The following is a 21,393-nucleotide window of genomic DNA, read 5'->3' as shown; positions in this document are numbered from 1 at the left end:
TGAATGAAAAATTGAAAATTGAAAAAGATTGAAAATTTTGAAAAAAGGATTTGGGTGAGTTTGATTGAAAGATTGAAAAAGACTGAAAAAAAGAAAACGATTAAAAAAAAAAATTGAAAATTGAAAAATTTAAAAGATATTTAAAAGTTACAGACAGGTTATAACAAAACTTGGTGGATGAAAAAAACGATATACAGCACGATATTTCAAAGTTACAGACGGGTTATAACAAAACATGGTGGATGAAAAAACGATAACGAGCACGCTATTTCAAAGTTAGACGGGTTATAACAAAACTTGGTGGATGAAAAACGACATATAGCACGATATTTAAAAGTTACAGACAGGTTATAACAAAACATGGTGAATGAAAAAAAACGATATGGAGCACGATATCTTTAAAATGTTAGACGGGTTATGACAAAACATTCTGGATGAAAAAACGATATACAAACAACAACAACAGACATTGTAAGGCCATTTTCCCTGCTAGAGTGGGGGTTAGCCTTGGCAATCTTCCCATGGCAACATGGCAATTTCCCCATGGCAATCTTCTCCATTTTGCCCTATTTTCTGCATCTCCCTTGTTAACCCCCTTTGCCCGCATTTCTTCTTCCACCATCTTTAGCTAAGTCTTTCTCGGTCTTCCCCATCCTATACTTCCTTCTACATTCATTTGCATCACTCTTCTCACCCCGTCACTTTCATCCTTCCTCAACACATGACCAAACCATCTCAACCTGTTTCTCTTCACAGCTAAATAAAAGATATTTAAAAGTTACAGACAGGTTATAACAAAACTTGGTGGATGAAAAACGATGCACAGTATATCACAATATTTCAAAGTTACAGACGGGTTAAAACAAAACTTGGTGGATGACAAACGACATATAGCACAATATTTCGAAGTTAGAGGGGCTACAACAAAATCTGGTGGATGAAAAATGATAAATATCACGATATTTCAAAGTTACAGAAAGGCTTTCACAAAACTTGGTGGATAAAAAACGACATATAGCACAATATTTCAAAGTGACAGACGGGTTATAACAAAACTTGGTGGATGAAGAAACGATATAGAGCACAACATTTCAAAGTTACAGCCGAATATATGAATGAATGATCGTTTTAAGGCCATTTTCCCTGCTAGAGCGGGGGTTAGCCTTGCGAGCCCCATGACAATCATGGTTCCCTGTTTGAGGCAACGTTTTTATGGCCGGATGCCCTTCCTGACGCCAACCCTTGGTCACCTCTGACGATGCGCAGGGATACGGTGTACCTATTCTAAATCGGGGTACACACCGTGATCATTCATCCCAGCAAGCTGGTACTCAATTTGCCGACCTCGGAAGGATGACAGGCTGAGTCAACCCCCCTGGCGTTAATTCAGCGATCGACCGGGATTCGAACCCAGGATCCTAGGATCCCAAGCCAGCACCCTAACCGCTAAGCCAACACCAGGCTAGTTACAGACGGGTTAAAACAAAACTTGGTGGATGAAAAAACGACATAGCACGTGGATGACGTGGATTTCGGTTAAAGACGGGCTAACCCCCGCTCTAGCAGGGGAAAATGGCCTCAAAACAATCATTCATTCATTAATTTCAGTTAAAGACTGGTAATACAAAACTTGGTGGATGAAAAAAAGATAAATAGTACAATATTTCAGTTAAAGACGGGTAATACAAAACTTGGTGGATGAAAAACGACATATAGCACGATATTTCAAAGTTAGATGGATTATAAAAAACATGGTGGATGGAAAGAAAATCAACATATACACTACTCACAATAAGTTAGGGATATTGTGGGAGTGAATTTTTTTTTTTTATAGGGGTTAGGGTAAGGGTATTGAAATCAAGAATGCTGTGTTTTTTCCACACTCATTAATAACCATAGAATTAGGACCAACAACTTTTTTCAACATAATTAATACACAAAATCAACCACACCGAAGAACCTGCCAATATCCCTAACTTATTGTGAGTAGTGCAGCATGATATTTAAAATTTACAGACGGGTTATAACAAAACTTGGTCGATGAAAAACGATATATAGCAGAATATTTTCAAAGTTACAGATGGGCTATAACAAATCTTAGTAGATGAAAAACGATAAATAGCACAATATCTTAAAAAGTGATGGATGGGTTATAACAAAACTTGGTGGGTGAATTGGTTGGGTGAAGTCAACAAGCCGATTTGATTTTGATTCAGGTCTGGACCCAGATCCGGTCTATCAGTGGGATACAAAATGAAAACCTGACCATGTTCATGAATTTGACAGATCAACGATAACTGTTCCAGTGTTGGAAGCCATGTCATCAAGCTCGTTGCCCATGTCTCGGGCCATGTTCCCAAAAAGGGATAGAGTCGTTTTGGAGATACAGGGCCATATTTAATGGTCTTTTTATTTATTTATATTGGCATTACTCAATGTCGATGTCAAAGTAGAGCGTGTATATAAATCACGTGCAGGACAAAAACATTTGAAGACATTGATGTATTTGTATAGGAAGTACAAGGATATTAGCAGATGAAGGAAAATACATATAGGAAATGGGATTTGAACCCTCGTTCCCAGAATCGTGAGCAGATGGTTTAGATGGGAAACAAAACGAGCCAACCTGTTCAACATGGGACAGAGACGTCAATGACCATGGTATGACGTGCAGTGCTAATAATCCCCGCTTAGCTGGGCACAAAGAAAGGACGGTCATTTTGTGGCCTGCCTTAGAGATGGAAAGATATGAAGTTTGATATGAGCTTAAATAAAAAGGTCTTACCGCGATGAGTGTGAATGATCTTTGCTCGCCTGCCGGTGCGTCTGCTCCCTCTATTTTCCGCCCCGTTTCTTCCGCCTGTTGGTGCTGCTGCTGCTGCTTTAGCTTGTGAGTCTTCTTCGCCCTGCTCTCCAAGTAGCGTCTGTGCAGTGCCTGGCGCTCCTTGCCCTCAGTCTGCACCCGTTGCTGTTGTTGCTGCGCATACCGTGCCTCACACACAGCGTGGTGTCTCCGGCAGAGTTCGATCCGCTGACGCAGCCGCTCGACCACTGCCTGCTTGGCCCCGAGGTTGCCTACGGACGGCGGCGCTTGGACGGCGGCAGCAATGGCGCTAGCCGGGTTCCCGCCCGGGGCCATCGACGGGCCGGAAGCACTGAACTCTGCCATGGTGCACGGGCGAGGACAAGGAGAGCCTGGCAAAAGACAAATGGGCATAATGTTGAGACAGACGTTGGTGGATTATGTGACGATTGTGTGACAAACCTCGATGATGAACCTGTCTCAAAAAAAATTAAAAAGAAATAAAATAAAAACAAGAGAAAACACCAGATCAGAATGTTAACCATAGAAACAAAAGGGATGGCTAACATCCAGGCAATGCCAAGGACAAAGTTGGACAGAAAGCATGATTGGGGTCAAAAGGTAAAGATGTGTTACGCTCTCAGAGGGATGGATTAAATTCAGGTACTAGGTATGAAGGGTGGATTAAATTCAGGTACTAGGTATGGAGAGGAGAGGAGTGCATTCAATTCAGGTACTCAATATGGAGAGGAGAGGAGTGGATTCAATTCAGGTACTCAATATGGAGAGGAGAGGAGTGGATTCAATTCAGGTACTCGATATGGAGAGGAGAGGAGTGGATTCAATTCAGGTACTCGATATGGAGAGGGGTGGTTTAAATTCAAGTACTAGATAAAGAAAAGGGTGGATTAAATTCAGTTACTCGATATGGAGGGATGGATTAAATTCAGGTACTCGATATTGAAAATGGAGGATTCAATTCAGGTGCTCAATTTGGAGAGGGGTGGATTAAATTCAGGTATAAATATGGAGAGGGTGGATATAATTCAGGTACTAGATATTGAGAGGGTGGATTAAACACAGCCACTCGATATGGAGAGGGATGGATTAAATTCAGCTACTCGATATGGAGAGGGATGGATTACATTCAGGTACTAGATATGGAGAAAGATGTATTCAATTCAGATACTTTATACAACGCCTTCAGAAATTATTCACACCCCTTGAGTTTTTTCACATTTTGGTTCAGCCTGAATTTAAAATGGATTAAATTGAGATTTTTTTTGTCAATGATCTACACATAAAGCAATATAACATGTCACTGATTCCATAATATTGTTGCGGATATGAGGATTGCATTTTTTTGATTGTGTGTATTGTAGTGGGAAATGGTGATGAACATTGTTTGAATATGGCCCCTCCTGCCTCCAGAGTTGTGTAAAGGTAAAAAGGGCGTCTCGGTAGTTAATTCCATGAAACACCACATTGAAGGACCCGATAAAACCCTTGTTCAGTAGCTTATATCTTATTATGTGTTTTAGAGTATGTGTTTTTCCCCCTCTCTCCCCATCTTGTCTACCGCTCCCGATGTTATTTGTTTTATGTGTCTGTTTGTCTTTCTGTGTGATTAATGTTCGCTCTTTCACGAGCCTCGATCTTGGATACAAAAAAAAAAAAAAAAAAAAAAAAAAAAAAAGAGTAAGGCCTTGTCTTCCATTAGAATGACACTCCATTGCACCGAATCAATTAAGAATAGCTCCCCTTCAATCATTCCATTTCCCAGCCAAACTCTCCATCTGTGGGTAAAGCAGTTCACAAGCGTGGGGTGCACGCCCTCTCATTTCGCTGCTATAGTGAATATGTGCTCCATGCTCTGTTTGAACAGGAGGGGCGGGGTCGCCAGGGAGAGGCAAGCCCAGGGCGCGCCACGAAGGGTGTGCCGTCAGCCCCATGCCCAAATAAGGAAACAAGTCCGTGGCTCGCCACGAGGGGCGTGCCGTCGGCGCCATGCCCAAATAAGGAGACAAGCCCGTGGGATTACCATACAAGGTCACGAAACAGAGCACGGGGGGGGGAAGGGCGGTACCAAAACCGAGGGGGCGTGTCAGACCCGCGCTGAAGGTTTGAACAGAAGGGTGCGACGATCGCTGGGATAAGCTACACGAGAGATCGCAGACGAGCTGAGAAAGGAGAGGAGCTTTTACATGAGAGTCGCAAACAGGGTCCAAGAGAGAGCTGGGTTGTGAGGTCCAAGAGAGTTCAGAGTTGCACCGGAGTTGCGTGCGAGATACGAAAAGCCTTTGACAAAGAGCCGCTTCAACCAGCCCTGTTTCAACCAGCCGAGTGACCCTGCCGGCGTGCGCTGTAAAGCCGAATACAAGGAGCTGCCGGCGTGCGCTGTAAAGCCGAATACAAGGAGCTGCCGGCTCCTCGCTTCGCGCCCGGAGTGGACCCGCTCGCTGTGCCCTGTGATCCCACCTGCTCATCCCTCCAAACGATTCCTACCCTTCCATCCATTTGCGAACGTGAGTTTGTTTTGTTCGTGCTGTCCTGGGTAGGTAATTAAGTCCGTATAAGCTAGTAATTTTCACTGTGTCACCTGCGTTTTCATGTCACCTGTAAATAAACGTGACTGCTCTTTTTGCTTATGTGTGTGTAAATAATAATAAACCCCGTTACTCTTCTGTACGTCTTCTTCTTCTTCTTCCTCCTCTTTGCATTCGTCGTCTTAGTCTTTTCCCCATTGAATATCTGTGGCGCGATACGGCCAACGTTTGGGTGAATCGGGTTTAGTCGGGGAACAACTGTTCGGCCGCGGCGCCTCCGCTCGGCAAACAACATCCTTAACCGCGGACCGTAACAATATCAAAGTGGAATTTTTTTTTTTTATTATAACAAAATAATAACAAATCAAAGACAGAAATATCTAATTTACATAAGCATTCAACCCCCTGAGTCAATACTGCATAGAACCACCTTTGGCAGCGATTACAGCTTCAAGTCTTCTTGGGTATGTCTACAGCTTTGCACATCTGGATGTGGGGAGTTTCTCCCATTCTTCCTTGCAGATTTGCTCAAGCTCTATTAAGTTGGATATCGAGCGTCGGTGAACAGTAATCTTCAAATCTTTCCACAGATCTCAATGGGATTCAAGTCTGGGCTTTGCCTGGGCTATTCAAAACTTTCACGTTCTTGTTCTAAAGACATTCCAATGGATTGGGGCAATTGCTGTATACTTTGGCTGCATGCTTCGGGTCATTGTTCTGTTGGGACGTAAATCTTCGCCACAGTCTAAGGTCTTTTGCACTCTGAAGCAGGTTCTCCTCAAGCATTTGCCTGTATTTGGCTCCATTTCCCTCTATCGAATAGCGTCTATCCTTACAAATCTCCCAGGCCCTGCCACTGAAAGGCATCCCCATAACATGATGCTGCCACCACCATGCTTAATGGTATGGATGGTGTTAGATGGGTGATGAGCTGTGCTCAGTTTTCGCCAGATGTATCACTTTGCATTCCGGCCAAAGGCCCAGTTGCATAAACCATTCTTAAAGACTGATTTTAGGATTTACTGGTTAATGGGATTAACTTAAGTTTTTTTTTAAATCATTCCTTAAAGTTAAGGGAAATCCCCTGTCATTGGCTTTTCTTCACCAATGAGAAGCAAGCTTTCATAAGTTAGCTGGGTATTATACATTGTAAGAAAGGACACGATTCTTTGTTTGGGTTAACATCAGTTTAAACTCATTTGCAAACACCTATCGACCACGATTGTGGCCTGCCACACTTTATGGGTCAAGGAAAGATTGACCTTAAGGGAAATATTTTTTCCATAAGTGAAGGATTCCCTTAACGAAGTGCTACTCCATAAACAACCTTTTGGAAATTCTCAGGAAAGGATATCCTGAAGTTTAAGGAAATCCTTAGGAGCCATTGCTATGCTAGACAACCAATCAGATTAGACATAGGCCATTCGTCCAAAAGCAAGAACACGTAATTATAAATGACGCCTGATATATTGATGCATCCATGGTTGATATATTGCAACATACACACTTGTTATATTGATACATACACGCTTGTTATATTGATACATACACGCTTGTTATATTGATACATACACGCTTGTTATATTGCTACATACACACTTGTTATATTGATACATACACGCTTGTTATATTGATACATACACGCTTGTTATATTGATACATACACACTTGTTATATTGATACATACACACTTGTTATATTGATACATACACACTTGTTATATTGATACATACACACTTGTTATATTGATACATACACACTTGTTATATTGATACATACACACTTGTTATATTGATACATACACACTTGTTAAATTGATACATACACACTTGTTATATTGATACATATTGTTATGTCGGTGGGTAGAGGAATATGTAGATCCAGGTAGATCTGCATAGGTAGGTACTTGACTGTCGTGATAGGGAATCTACCTGTAATAAGTTCTGTTTAGCCGTATGTCGGAATAAGTTGTATATGTGTCCCTGCCATGAGGGGGCGGGGCATGCTAATTAGTACAGGGATTATGGGTAAAATTCCCTCATGTGTCGTTCCCTCTGTGAGCAACCCAGTGTCCATTATGGCAACGCACTCATATACATTAGATAGATCCATTAGTGCACACATTAATTAATTCCCCTCCACCACAAGAACACTTACAGGAAGAACAGGCAGGAAGCCAGATCGGGGCACCGCCAATGGGGCCGCAGCCAGCCACATCACCAGCTGGCATAGCAACAAACATCGGGCAAGGCAGGCAATAGCCACGCCCAGGAGAACGTGTGATTGGCTGGGATAAGAAGCTGGCCACTGATTGGTGAAAGGCAGGTGGAAGGAGCAGCACACTGATTGCCCACTGACCGTCGACACCTCGGCCAATCAGTGCGGAAGGCACGAACACTCGGCCAATCAGTGCGGAAGGCGCAAAACCACTACTTAGAAGCAGGTCGCTGATTAGAGGGTGAAGGGCCGGTGACGTCAGAAGGCGGGAAAGACCACGAAGAAGTGAGGGACTGGTTGGTGGAGGAGGAGAGCTGACGTCACACAACGGGTGACAAAACGACTCGCTCGCGGGCATTCTGGGTCATGTTCCCTGGTTTCTTCATGGTGCTCTTGGTGCTTGGGCTTGGTCTTGTCTTGGTGCTCTTGGTGCTAGTAGCGAGGCTTGGTGCTTGGTGCAAGGCTTGGCGCTACGAGCAAACGGGACCTTGCATGCGACCGATGAGCGGGCGAGCGAGGCGTGCCGCTGAGCAGACGAGACCGGGGCGAGCGGGTGGCTCGGGGCCTGGCAGCGGGCGAGCAGGGGCATGCCAACCGGAGCTGCGTCAGACGACGCGCTCAAACATCGACCCGACGCTACACTGCCAGACAGATAAGCTCACACTCACAAATACACGACGGGACATTTATTTTATTCATTCTCCCTTTGTCTCGTATTTGAAATCTGTGTGGGGACGTCCCAATTTAGAATTAGTTCTTCTGTAGCGTTTTTGTATTGGGTTCCGTAATAAATCTTTCTTTCTTGTACATTTTACCTCCCGTGTTCGTGTGAGATTAATTTGCAGGGTTGAAGACTGCCGGTGAGAACGCTACAGGTAAGAGCTCACCGCTTCTTCCTCTTCCGTCTTCCTCCCGTGCTTGCATAGTCAAATCCGTAATTGATCGTCACCTCCATTTAAGCCCGTTTGGCCATCCGCGAGCCCACAGTATTAACCGAGGGCATTCGTGCGACAAGTGGTAGTCAGGAGTGGGATTTGAACCCCCCGCGACAAGTGTTGTCAAGGAGTGGGATTTCAACCCTATTATAAAGTGGTGTCAGGAGTGTGGGATACGGGCCCGACGGACAAATTTTCTTTGTCCACGGGTGCGATCGACACAGTCGGGCGCACATTGCGCTCGGCATTCGGAAGAAAAATGGTTACAGTCGGAGGCGATTAAAATTGTAATAATCGATTGGTAAGCGAGACGCGAACGGCATGTCATTAAATTTAAATCGGTTCCCGAGGTAAAATCCGTGCGGGAAAGTGACCTTCTCTCGACGGAGGAGGGGTTGAACGATATGGAAGAAAGGGTGGAAGGGCGGATGGCCTTGGAAGTGGGTTGGAGGTAGTTAGGGTGGAGCATAGTGATTGAACTTCTCCCGCCGCAGAGACGGGTCCGAAAACTTAACAGGACGATGAATTTTTTGAAGGCTTTGGGTGAACGAATGGATGCCCATCATGAACGATGGATGGCTAAAATGGATGCTCGGAGTGAGCGATTGGAAAACAAAAATTGATGGACAAACGAATGAATTGAAGGTAGAACAAAAGAATGATTCACATGGGGCACAGGAGACGCCAAGGGTGGCCTCACCGTGCACAATGATTGGGTACAGGAGGCGCCGAAATTAAATACCCAGCAGGGGGAGTGTGTTGGCTCCGAGCTGGATTTGGACATTGGAGAGTTGGGAGATCGAGCCTCAGACAATTTGGTCCTCATAGCGAATGTGGAACAGCTGCAGGGAGGGGCAGAACAACCTGAGGGAGTTGTTACCTGCAGTTGCAGTTTGGCACTGGGGATGAAAATTTTTAAAGGAAAAATAAATTTAGATTTAAATGGGAATTTGATTTGGAGCAGCCTTGGTGGGAGTTGGTCCCCGGGCTGTGGAATGTGGACTAGGAGGGGTCATTGGGGATGGCCTCGGGGAAAATTTGCCCCTTTCAAAATTTGGTAATGCCGGCCAGCTGGGCTGGCAGGATTTGGACGTGGGGTCCAGCCATGGGTGTCGTGGTAGGACCTGTGCCCCACGGGGGGTCTGGTGGAGTGTGGCGTCCCTTGTCCATCGGTGCGCCGCGTGAGCGTGTGGCTCGGGCCGGCAGGGTCACCGGACCCTGGTGGGGGTTAAGGCCTCCAGGGGGTCCGAGGTGGTTCCTCACAGGCCTGGGATGGCGTATATTGAGGACCACTAGGGGGAGGTGTTGTGGGTCGCGCTTTGGTGGTGGCACCGCGGACGGCCAACTTGGGCCTGATGTGGTGACTGCCCGGGCATAGAGCCCGACACCCTCTCCCTGAGACACTGGGACAGCCAGCATGTGGTGACCTGCCATGCTGTGCTGGTCTATGGACACGGGTCGAACCGCATGGACAGGGATGGATTAAAGCCCACCGGACAACCATTGGGGCATCTGTGGAACATGATGGTGAGAATGATCTTCCACAGATGTTCCGTTATGATTTGTGGACTCTCGGTTTGGGAAGAGAGCCATGGGATTTGATGAATCGGGAATGTGTAACGAGCCGAGCACATGGGTCATGCTCGGCTGGCATGTGTATGGAGAAGCATCCTTCTTTGGTGAAATTAGTGAAATGTGAAAAATGTTTGGCATGGGTAATCTGAGGGTTAGATGCAAATTTAAAGGTGAATTTTGAAATGTCATGGTGGTCACTGACATCAGTGGCACCATTATTGATCCAGGTGTGTAAGACCAAAGTGTTGGAGGCTGGGATAAAATTCATAGGGTAGCAGGACACAGCCTTCAACTGGTTACGGGGGCGACTGCACCAATATTTGGGACACAGGGTTATGGGGATGTAGTTGGATAGACATTGGGTGAACGTGGTGCTATGAGTGTCCGAGGTGTGTGGACCGTGTCTTCTGGGTGAGTCTCCTGGTGGAGCATGGCTGTCGACTGGACCTTGGCATGGTCACTGTGGGTGGGCACTGGGGGCTGCAGTTGTGTGGACTGGGGGATGAGGGCGGCGTAGGCGACGTGAGGGGAATGCCACGCACTGCGACCGTCTCCCCCAGGGCCGAGGTTGTGTGAGTGAGTGTAGTTGGCAGCATGTGCTCACCACATTGGCCAGCTGGGGCTGGTGCAGCCGTGTTGCTCGCAGGGAGGGGGGGGGGGGGCGAAGGATGGATGGTGGGTCACACCGTTATGGACACTCATGGGCCGTGTTGGCGTTTCGACTGCTCAGCTTGTCCCGATGACCCTTGGACGGTGGAGGTGCGAAGCTGTCGTGGCCACATGTAGTTGTTTAGAAGAGTTCACCGTTGGATGTGGATCCACATACCTGCCAGTATAGTGGGGACAAAAGTGAAATTTGGAGAAATTTGATTGGTCCAATGATAAATTTTGGGATTGTGAGGGTGGATAGCACTTTGGACCTGACCAACCGGCAATTACCTGCACATCAAGGTAGAGGTAAGGCCTTGATGGTTACTGTCCCAGGCTTCAGGACTTGCTTACGGAAATTGGGGACAGGTAATTTGGAGTAGGGGGTGGGTGAGAGTGATGACATGGCCGGTGAGGCGGTTGGAATGTGTGCCACAGTGTCTTGTGGGTGGCGTTTGTTTATGTGTCGAGGTTTGGTGTTTTTTTTGTAGTCGTGAAGAATGGAAACTGAGAATGAGTGATGATTATTGTGTTTTGAGATGTACTGTGATTCAAATATGAAATGTGAATGGGGATGGGGATTTCACATGACGCAGGCCATGGCAACTTGTTGCAACATCTGCTCTTGCAATGTGTTGGAGAATTGAATGGCAGCGGGGGAGGAAATGTGTTTTGGGGATGTTGTGGGTGGGGAAGGTGGGTGTGCCCGCAGGTACAGTTCAAGCTCTGAGGAGCGATGCCTGCGGCCCCCCTCTGCGGCAATTACCCCTGGCAGCCAGTGGTATCTAGAAATTCGAGCTCGTCGGTGGAGGGTCTGTTTGGGCGCCCTGGGGTAAGAGAGACTCCTGGCGACCCGTGTAACTGCGCTGAAGCAGGAGGCCACAGAGCCTGGTGTGTGGAGACACCCACCGGAGGGGTAACGGCAGAAAGGGCTGTTTGACTGTCATGGGGCCAAGAGGTAAAGGGGGGGGGGAGGGGGGGAATTAATTTGTAAGTCAAGAGACTTGTTTTTGGACTGCGGGCACCACAGCCTGAAGCGCCCCCACCATCTTACTTGTGCGGGACCTCCCGGCTGCCGAGTAGAAATGAACGCACACACGAATATGACATCTATGCCATGGTCCTGCAGGGGGGTGAAATAAGTGCTTGGTAATGATTTTGTGTTTAAGGATTTTTGGAATGTGTATGAGTGGTTAAGGGTTTGTGTTGTATGAATGAGGGCGAAATCCACCGAGACATGTCACTCATCTGTAACATCAGGACAGGGCACGCAGAAATTTAGGGGTGCATTGGGATGGCCCCACAGGTAAGGTTGCCTCTTGTGGCATCCACCGGGGGACGCGGTCTGTAGCCTGGGGTTGTACAAATGTTTTATTAGAGTTTTGAATTTTTGAAGTTTTGGTTAAGGTTAAGGTTTGAGGTTAAGTAGGTTTTGCGTGTTGTTTGTTTCCTCCCACCACAGGAGCGGCCAATGAATTATAATCATTGTAAATATTTGACTACATGATTGCTTAAGGGGTTAGCATGTTAAGGAGAACAGGTAGGTAGCTCCGGCTCACTTGCCACAGCCCTCCTTATTTATTGCATAGGTTAATTAAGTGTGAGGGAAAGGTGTATGCTGCATGTGTGAGAAGTGTTATGATTTATGGGAGCGAGACATGGGTAATGAACGTAGAGCAGCAACGAAGGTTGGAAAGGGTGGAAATGCGAATGGTTCGACGGATGTGCGGAGTATCGTTGAGAGAGAGGAAGACAAATGATGAATTGCGAAAGATGATGGGAATAGAGCCTGTGATTGATGCTGTGAAGAGGAACAGGTTGAGATGGTTTGGTCATGTGTTGAGGAAGGATGAAAGTGACTGGTTGAGAAGAGTGATGGAAATGAATGTAGAAGGAAGTAGAAGACGGGGAAGACCGAGAAAGACTTGGCTAAAGATGGTGGAAGAAGAAATGCGGGCAAGGGGGTTAACAAGGAGAGATGCAGAAAATAGGGCAAAATGGAGAAGATTGTCATGGGGACCGCAAGGCTAACCCCCGCTCTAGCAGGGAAAATGGCCTTTAAAATGCATGTTGTTGTTGTTGTTGTTGTTGTTGTTAATTAAGTGTGAGACAGTAAGTGCTTGCTAAGACTGGAATGGTAGCGCCTGCAGTGAACCGAGCAGGGGCTACGGTTCCAGGGGGGTGGGGGAGCTGTGTTATGTCGGTGGGTAGAGGAATATCTAGATCCAGCTAGATCTGCATAGGTTGGTGCTCGACTGTCGTGATAGGGAATCTATCTGTAATAAGTTCTATGTTTAGCCGTATGTCGGAATAAGTTGTATCTGTGTCCCTGCCACGAGGGGGTGGGGCATGCTAATGAGTACAGGGATTATGGGTAAAGTTCCTTCGTTGGTCGTTCCCTCTGTGAGCAACCCAGTGTCCCTCATGGCAACGCACTCATATACATTAGATAGATCCATTAGTGCACACATTAATTAATTCCCCTCCGCCACAATAAGACTTACAGGAAGAACAGGCAGGAAGCCAGATCGGGGCACTGCCAATGGGGCCGCAGCCAGCCACATCACCAGCTGGCAGAGCAACAAACATCGGGCAAGGCAGGCAATAGCCACGCCCAGGAGAACGTGTGATTGGCTGGGATAAGAAGCTGGCCACTGATTGGTGGAAAGGAAGGTGGAAGGAGCGGCACACTGATTGGCCACCGACCGTCGACACCTCGGCCAATCAGTGCGGAAGGCGCGAACACTCGGCCAATCAGTGCGGAAGGCGCAAAACCACGACTTAGAAGCAGGTCGCTGATTAGAGGGCAAGGGCCGGTGACGTCAGAAGGCGGGAAAGACCACGAAGAAGTGAGGGACTGGTTGGTGGAGGAGGGGTGCTGACGTCACACCACGGGTGACAAAACCACTCTCTCATGGGCATTCTGGGTCATCTTCCCTGGTTTCTTCGTGGTGCTCTTGGTGCTTGGAGCGAGGCTTGGTGCTGCGAGCAAACGGGACCTCGCGTGCGAGCGACGAGCGGGGCGTGCTGCTGAGCAGACGGGACCGGGGCGAGTGGGTGGCTCGGGGCCTGGCAGCGGGCTAGCAGGGGGCACATCGAGGCCTTTCTTCGCGCCAACCGGAGCTGCGTCGGACAACGCGCTCGAACATCGACCCGGCGCTACACTGCCAGACAGATAAGCTCGCACTCACAAATACACGACGGGACCTTTATTTTATTCATTCTCCCTTTGTCTCCTATTTGAAATCTGTGTGGGGACGTCCCAATTTAGAATCAGTTATTCTGTCGCATTTCTTTGTATCGAGTTCCGTAATAAATCTTTCTTTCTTGCACATTTTACCTCCTGTGTTCGTGTGAGATTAATTTGCAGGGTTGAAGACTGCCGGTGAGATCGCTACAGGTAAGAGCTCGCCGCTTCTTCCTCTTCCGTCTGCGGTCCCATGCTTGCATAGTCAAAATCCGTAATTGATCGTTGCCTCCATTTAAGTCCGTTTGGCCATCCGCGAGCCCACAGTATGAACCGAGGGCATTCGCACGACAATACAGACTTGATATATTGATGCATACACACTTGTTATATTGATACATACACACTTGTTATATTGATACATACACGCTTGTTATATTGATACATACACACTTGTTATATTGATACATACACGCTTGTTATATTGACACATACACACTTGTTATATTGATACATACACGCTTGTTATATTGATACATACACGCTTGTTATATTGACACATACACACTTGTTATATTGACACACACACACTTGTTATATTGACACATACACACTTGTTATATTGACACATACACACTTGTTATATTGCTACATACATGCTTGTTATATTGACACATACACACTTGTTATATTGACACATACACACTTGTTATATTGATACATACACACTTGTTATATTGATACATACACACTTGTTATATTGATACATACATGCTTGTTATATTGATACATACACGCTTGTTATATTGATACATACACACTTGTTATATTGATACATACACACTTGTTATATTGATACATACACACTTGTTATATTGATACATACACACTTGTTATATTGATACATACACACTTGTTATATTGACACATACACACTTGTTATATTGATACATACACACTTGTTATATTGATACATACATGCTTGTTATATTGACACATACACACTTGTTATATTGACACATACACACTTGTTATATTGATACATACACACTTGTTATATTGATACATACATGCTTGTTATATTGACACATACACACTTGTTATATTGATACATACACACTTGTTCTATTGCCACATACACACTTGTTATATTGACACATACACACTTGTTATATTGCCACATACGCACTTGTTATATTGACACATACACACTTGTTATATTGAAACATACACACTTGTTATATTGCTACATACATGCTTGTTATATTGATACATACATGCTTGTTATATTGCTAATGTGTATATTGCATTATATTGCAAATACAATGTATACGATTCAATAGCTAATACGTTAATTGCTCGTGTGCCTCGGACTTGTGTGAATCGATTTCAATACAGCCTCACTTCTGTGAACGAGGTCTTGGATGAATTCCATGACAACGTCGGACAGTAAAATAGATGGAGAGGGTGAGATTGAGGTCAGACAGTAAAATAGTTGGACAGGGATGGATTGAGGTCAGACAGTAAAATAGATGGAGAGGGCTAGATTGAGGTCAGACAGTAAAATAGATGGACAGGGATGGATTGAGGTCAGACAGTAAAATAGTTGGACAGGGATGGATTGAGGTCAGACAGTAAAATAGATGGAGAGGGCTAGATTGAGGTCAGACAGTAAAAGAGATGGAGAGGGCTAGATTGAGGTCAGACAGTAAAATAGATGGCCAGGGATGGATTGAGGTCAGACAGTAAAATATATGGAGAGGGCTAGATTGAGGTCAGACAGTAAAATAGATGGAGAGGGCTAGATTGAGGTGAGACAGTAAAATATATGGAGAGGGCTAGATTGAGGTGAGACAGTAAAATAGATGGAGAGGGATAGATTGAGGTCAGACAGTAAAATATATGGAGAGGGCAAGATTGAGGTGAGACAGTAAAATATATGGAGAGGACTAGATTGAGGTCAGACAGTAAAATAGATGGACAGGGATGGATTGAGGTCAGACAGTAAAATAGTTGGACAGGGATGGATTGAGGTCAGACAGTAAAATATATGGAGAGGACTAGATTGAGGTCAGACAGTAAAATATATGGAGAGGACTAGATTGAGGTCAGACAGTAAAATAGATGGACAGGGATGGATTGAGGTCAGACAGTAAAATATATGGAGAGGGCGAGATTGAGGTCAGACAGTAAAATAGATGGAGAGGGATAGATTGAGGTGAGACAGTAAAATATATGGAGAGGGCTAGATTGATGTCAGACAGTAAAATAGATGGAGAGGGCTAGATTGAGGTGAGGCAGTAAAATAGATGGAGAGGGCTAGATTGATGTCAGACAGTAAAATATATGGAGTGGGCGAGATTGAGGTCAGACAGTAAAATAGATGGACAGGGATGGATTGAGGTCAGACAGTAAAATAGATGGACAGGGATGGATTGAGGTCAGACAGTAAAATAGTTGGACAGGGATGGATTGAGGTCAGACAGTAAAATAGATGGAGAGGACAAGATTGATGTCAGACAGTAAAATAGATGGAGAGGGCGAGATTGAGGTCAGACAGTAAAATAGATGGACAGGGATGGATTGAGGTCAGACAGTAAAATAGATGGAGAGGACAAGATTGATGTCAGACAGTAAAATAGATGGAGAGGGCGAGATTGAGGTCAGACAGTAAAATAGATGGACAGGGATGGATTGAGGTCAGACAGTAAAATAGTTGGACAGGGATGGATTGAGGTCAGACAGTAAAATAGATGGAGAGGGCTAGATTGAGGTCAGACAGTAAAATATATGGAGAGGGCTAGATTGAAGTCAGACAGTAAAATAGATGGAGAGGGTTAGATTGAGGTCAGACAGTAAAATATATGGAGAGGGCTAGATTGAAGTCAGACAGTAAAATATATGGAGAGGGTTAGATTGAAGTCAGACAGTAAAATATATGGAGTGGGCTAGATTGAAGTCAGACAGTAAAATAGATGGAGAGGGATAGATTGAGGTCAGACAGTAAAATATATGGAGTGGGCTAGATTGAAGTCAGACAGTAAAATATATGGAGAGGGCTAGATTGTAGTCAGACAGTAAAATAGATGGAGAGGGATAGATTGAGGTCAGACAGTACAATATATGGAGTGGGCTAGATTGAGGTCAGACAGTAAAATAGATGGAGAGGGATAGATTGAGGTCAGACAGTAAAATATATGGAGTGGGCTAGATTGAGGTCAGACAGTAAAATAGATGGAGAGGGATAGATTGAGGTCAGACAGTAAAATATATGGAGTGGGCTAGATTGAAGTCAGACAGTAAAATATATGGAGAGGGCTAGATTGAAGTCAGACAGTAAAATAGATGGAGAGGGATAAATTGAGGTCAGACAGTAAAATATATGGAGTGGGCTAGATTGAGGTCAGACAGTAAAATAGATGGAGAGGGATAGATTGAGGTCAGACAGTAAAATAGATGGAGAGGGATAGATTGAGGTCAGACAGTAAAATAGATGGAGAGGGATAGATTGAGGTCAGACAGTAAAATAGATGGAGAGGGATAGATTGAGGTCAGACAGTAAAATATATGGAGTGGGCTAGATTGAAGTCAGACAGTAAAATATATGGAGTGGGCTAGATTGAAGTCAGACAGTAAAATATATCGAGAGGGATAGATTGAGGTCAGACAGTAAAATATATGGAGTGGGCTAGATTGAAGTCAGACAGTTAAATAGATGGAGAGGGATAGATTGAGGTCAGACAGTAAAATATATGGAGAGGGCTAGATTGAGGTCAGACAGTAAAATAGATGGAGAGGACTAGATTGAGGTCAGACAGTAAAATATATGGAGTGGGCTAGATTGAAGTCAGACAGTAAAATATGTGGAGAGGGCTAGATTGAAGTCAGACAGTAAAATAGATGGACAGGGATAGATTGAGGTCAGACAGTAAAATATATGGAGTGGGCTAGATTGAGGTCAGACAGTAAAATAGATGGAGAGGGATAGATTGAGGTCAGACAGTAAAATATATGGAGTGGGCTAGATTGAGGTCAGACAGTAAAATAGATGGAGAGGGATAGATTGAGGTCAGACAGTAAAATATATGGAGTGGGCTAGATTGAGGTCAGACAGTAAAATAGATGGAGAGGGATAGATTGAGGTCAGACAGTAAAATAGATGGAGAGGGATAGATTGAGGTCAGACAGTAAAATATATGGAGAGGGCTAGATTGAGGTCAGACAGTAAAATATATGGAGTGGGCTAGATTGAGGTCAGACAGTAAAATAGATGGAGAGGGATAGATTGAGGTCAGACAGTAAAATATATGGAGAGGGCTAGATTGAAGTCAGACAGTAAAATAGATGGAGAGGGATAGATTGAGGTCAGACAGTAAAATATATGGAGTGGGCTAGATTGAGGTCAGACAGTAAAATAGATGGAGAGGGATAGATTGAGGTCAGACAGTAAAATATATGGAGAGGGCTAGATTGAGGTCAGACAGTAAAATAGATGGAGAGGGATAGATTGAGGTCAGACAGTAAAATATATGGAGAGGGCTAGATTGAGGTCAGACAGTAAAATAGATGGAGAGGGATAGATTGAGGTCAGACAGTAAAATATATGGAGAGGACTAGATTGAGGTCAGACAGTAAAATATATGGAGTGGGCTAGATTGAAGTTAGACAGTAAAATAGATGGAGAGGGCGAGATTGAGGTCAGACAGTAAAATAGATGGAGAGGGCTAGATTGAGGTGAGACAGTAAAATATATGGAGAGGGCTAGATTTAGGTCAGACAGTAAAACAGATGGAGAGGGATAGATTGAGGTCAGACAGTAAAATATATGGAGTGGGCTAGATCGAGGTCAGACAGTAAAATATATGGAGTGGGCTAGATTGAGGTCAGACAGTAAAATAGATGGAGAGGGCGAGATTGAGGTCAGACAGTAAAATAGATGGAGAGGGCTAGATTGAGGTCAGACAGTAAAATAGATGGAGAGGGTTAGATAGAGGTCAGACAGTAAAATAGATGGAGAGGGCGAGATTGAGGTCAGACAGTAAAATATATGGAGTGGGCTAGATTGAAGTCAGACAGTAAAATAGATGGAGAGGGCGAGATTGAGGTCAGACAGTAAAATATATGGAGTGGGCTAGATTGAGGTCAGACAGTAAAATAGATGGAGAGGGTTAGATAGAGGTCAGACAGTAAAATAGATGGAGAGGGTGAGATTGAGGTCAGACAGTAAAATATATGGAGTGGGCTAGATTGAGGTCAGACAGTAAAATATATGGAGAGGGCTAGATTGAGGTCAGACAGTAAAATAGATGGAGAGGGCTAGATTGAAGTCAGACAGTAAAATAGATGGAGAGGGATAGATTGAGGTCAGACAGTAAAATATATGGAGAGGGCTAGATTGAGGTCAGACAGTAAAATAGATGGAGAGGGATAGATTGAGGTCAGACAGTAAAATATATGGAGAGGGCTAGATTGAGGTCAGACAGTAAAACAGATGGAGAGGGCTAGATTGAAGTCAGACAGTAAAATAGATGGAGAGGGCTAGATTGAGGTCAGACAGTAAAACAGATGGAGAGGGCTAGATTGAAGTCAGACAGTAAAATAGATGGAGAGGGCTAGATTGAGGTCAGACAGTAAAATAGATGGAGAGGGCTAGATTGAGGTCAGACAGTAAAACAGATGGAGAGGGCTAGATTGAAGTCAGACAGTAAAATAGATGGAGAGGGCTAGATTGAGGTCAGACAGTAAAACAGATGGAGAGGGCTAGATTGAAGTCAGACAGTAAAACAGATGGAGAGGGCTAGATTGAAGTCAGACAGTAAAATAGATGGAGAGGGCTAGATTGAGGTCAGACAGTAAAATAGATGGAGAGGGCTAGATTGAGGTCAGACAGTAAAACAGATGGAGAGGGCTAGATTGAAGTCAGACAGTAAAATAGATGGAGAGGGCTAGATTGAGGTCAGACAGTAAAACAGATGGAGAGGGCTAGATTGAAGTCAGACAGTAAAACAGATGGAGAGGGCTAGATTGAAGTCAGACAGTAAAATAGATGGAGAGGGCTAGATTGAGGTCAGACAGTAAAATATATCGAGAGGGATAGATTGAGGTCAGACAGTAAAATATATGGAGTGGGCTAGATTGAAGTCAGACAGTTAAATAGATGGAGAGGGATAGATTGAGGTCAGACAGTAAAATATATGGAGAGGGCTAGATTGAGGTCATACAGTAAAATAGATGGAGAGGGCTAGATTGAAGTCAGACAGTAAAACAGATGGAGAGGGCTAGATTGAAGTCAGACAGTAAAATAGATGGAGAGGGCTAGATTGAGGTCAGACAGTAAAATATATCGAGAGGGATAGATTGAGGTCAGACAGTAAAATATATGGAGTGGGCTAGATTGAAGTCAGACAGTTAAATAGATGGAGAGGCATAGATTGAGGTCAGACAGTAAAATATATGGAGAGGGCTAGATTGAGGTCAGACAGTAAAATAGATGGAGAGGACTAGATTGAGGTCAGACAGTAAAATATATGGAGAGGGTTAGATTGAAGTCAGACAGTAAAATATATGGAGTGGGCTAGATTGAAGTCAGACAGTAAAATATGTGGAGAGGGCTAGATTGAAGTCAGACAGTAAAATAGATGGAGAGGGATAGATTGAGGTCAGACAGTAAAATATATGGAGTGGGCTAGATTGAGGTCAGACAGTAAAATAGATGGAGAGGGATAGATTGAGGTCAGACAGTAAAATATATGGAGTGGGCTAGATTGAGGTCAGACAGTAAAATAGATGGAGAGGGATAGATTGAGGTCAGACAGTAAAATATATGGAGTGGGCTAGATTGAGGTCAGACAGTAAAATAGATGGAGAGGGATAGATTGAGGTCAGACAGTAAAATATATGGAGTGGGCTAGATTGAGGTCAGACAGTAAAATAGATGGAGAGGGATAGATTGAGGTCAGACAGTAAAATATATGGAGAGGGCTAGATTGAAGTCAGACAGTAAAATAGATGGAGAGGGATAGATTGAGGTCAGACAGTAAAATATATGGAGTGGGCTAGATTGAGGTCAGACAGTAAAATAGATGGAGAGGGATAGATTGAGGTCAGACAGTAAAATATATGGAGAGGGCTAGATTGAGGTCAGACAGTAAAATAGATGGAGAGGGATAGATTGAGGTCAGACAGTAAAATATATGGAGAGGGCTAGATTGAGGTCAGACAGTAAAATAGATGGAGAGGGATAGATTGAGGTCAGACAGTAAAATATATGGAGAGGACTAGATTGAGGTCAGACAGTAAAATATATGGAGTGGGCTAGATTGAAGTTAGACAGTAAAATAGATGGAGAGGGCGAGATTGAGGTCAGACAGTAAAATAGATGGAGAGGGCTAGATTGAGGTGAGACAGTAAAATATATGGAGAGGGCTAGATTTAGGTCAGACAGTAAAACAGATGGAGAGGGATAGATTGAGGTCAGACAGT

At 44.5% G+C, this 21,393-nt stretch overlaps 1 protein-coding gene across 3 annotated transcripts in view; it reads right to left on the bottom strand.

Moving 5' to 3' along the window:
* LOC137418516 (uncharacterized) overlaps nt 1–21,393 on the bottom strand; it is a 112,758-nt gene that overhangs the window by 42,234 nt on the left and 49,131 nt on the right. For all 3 annotated transcript variants that reach the window (XM_068104595.2, XM_068103993.2, XM_068104594.2), the window contains exon 2: nt 2,786–3,195. In XM_068104595.2, the coding sequence (XP_067960696.2) occupies nt 2,786–3,169 (384 nt within the window). In that variant the 5' untranslated portion in view covers nt 3,170–3,195. The remainder of the gene's footprint in view (nt 1–2,785; nt 3,196–21,393) is intronic.

Source organism: Myxine glutinosa, chromosome 1, assembly GCF_964187855.1.
Source record: "Myxine glutinosa chromosome 1, kmMyxGlut1.1, whole genome shotgun sequence".
Taxonomy (NCBI): domain Eukaryota; kingdom Metazoa; phylum Chordata; class Myxini; order Myxiniformes; family Myxinidae; genus Myxine; species Myxine glutinosa.
This window is presented reverse-complemented; position numbering and strand designations above follow the sequence as displayed.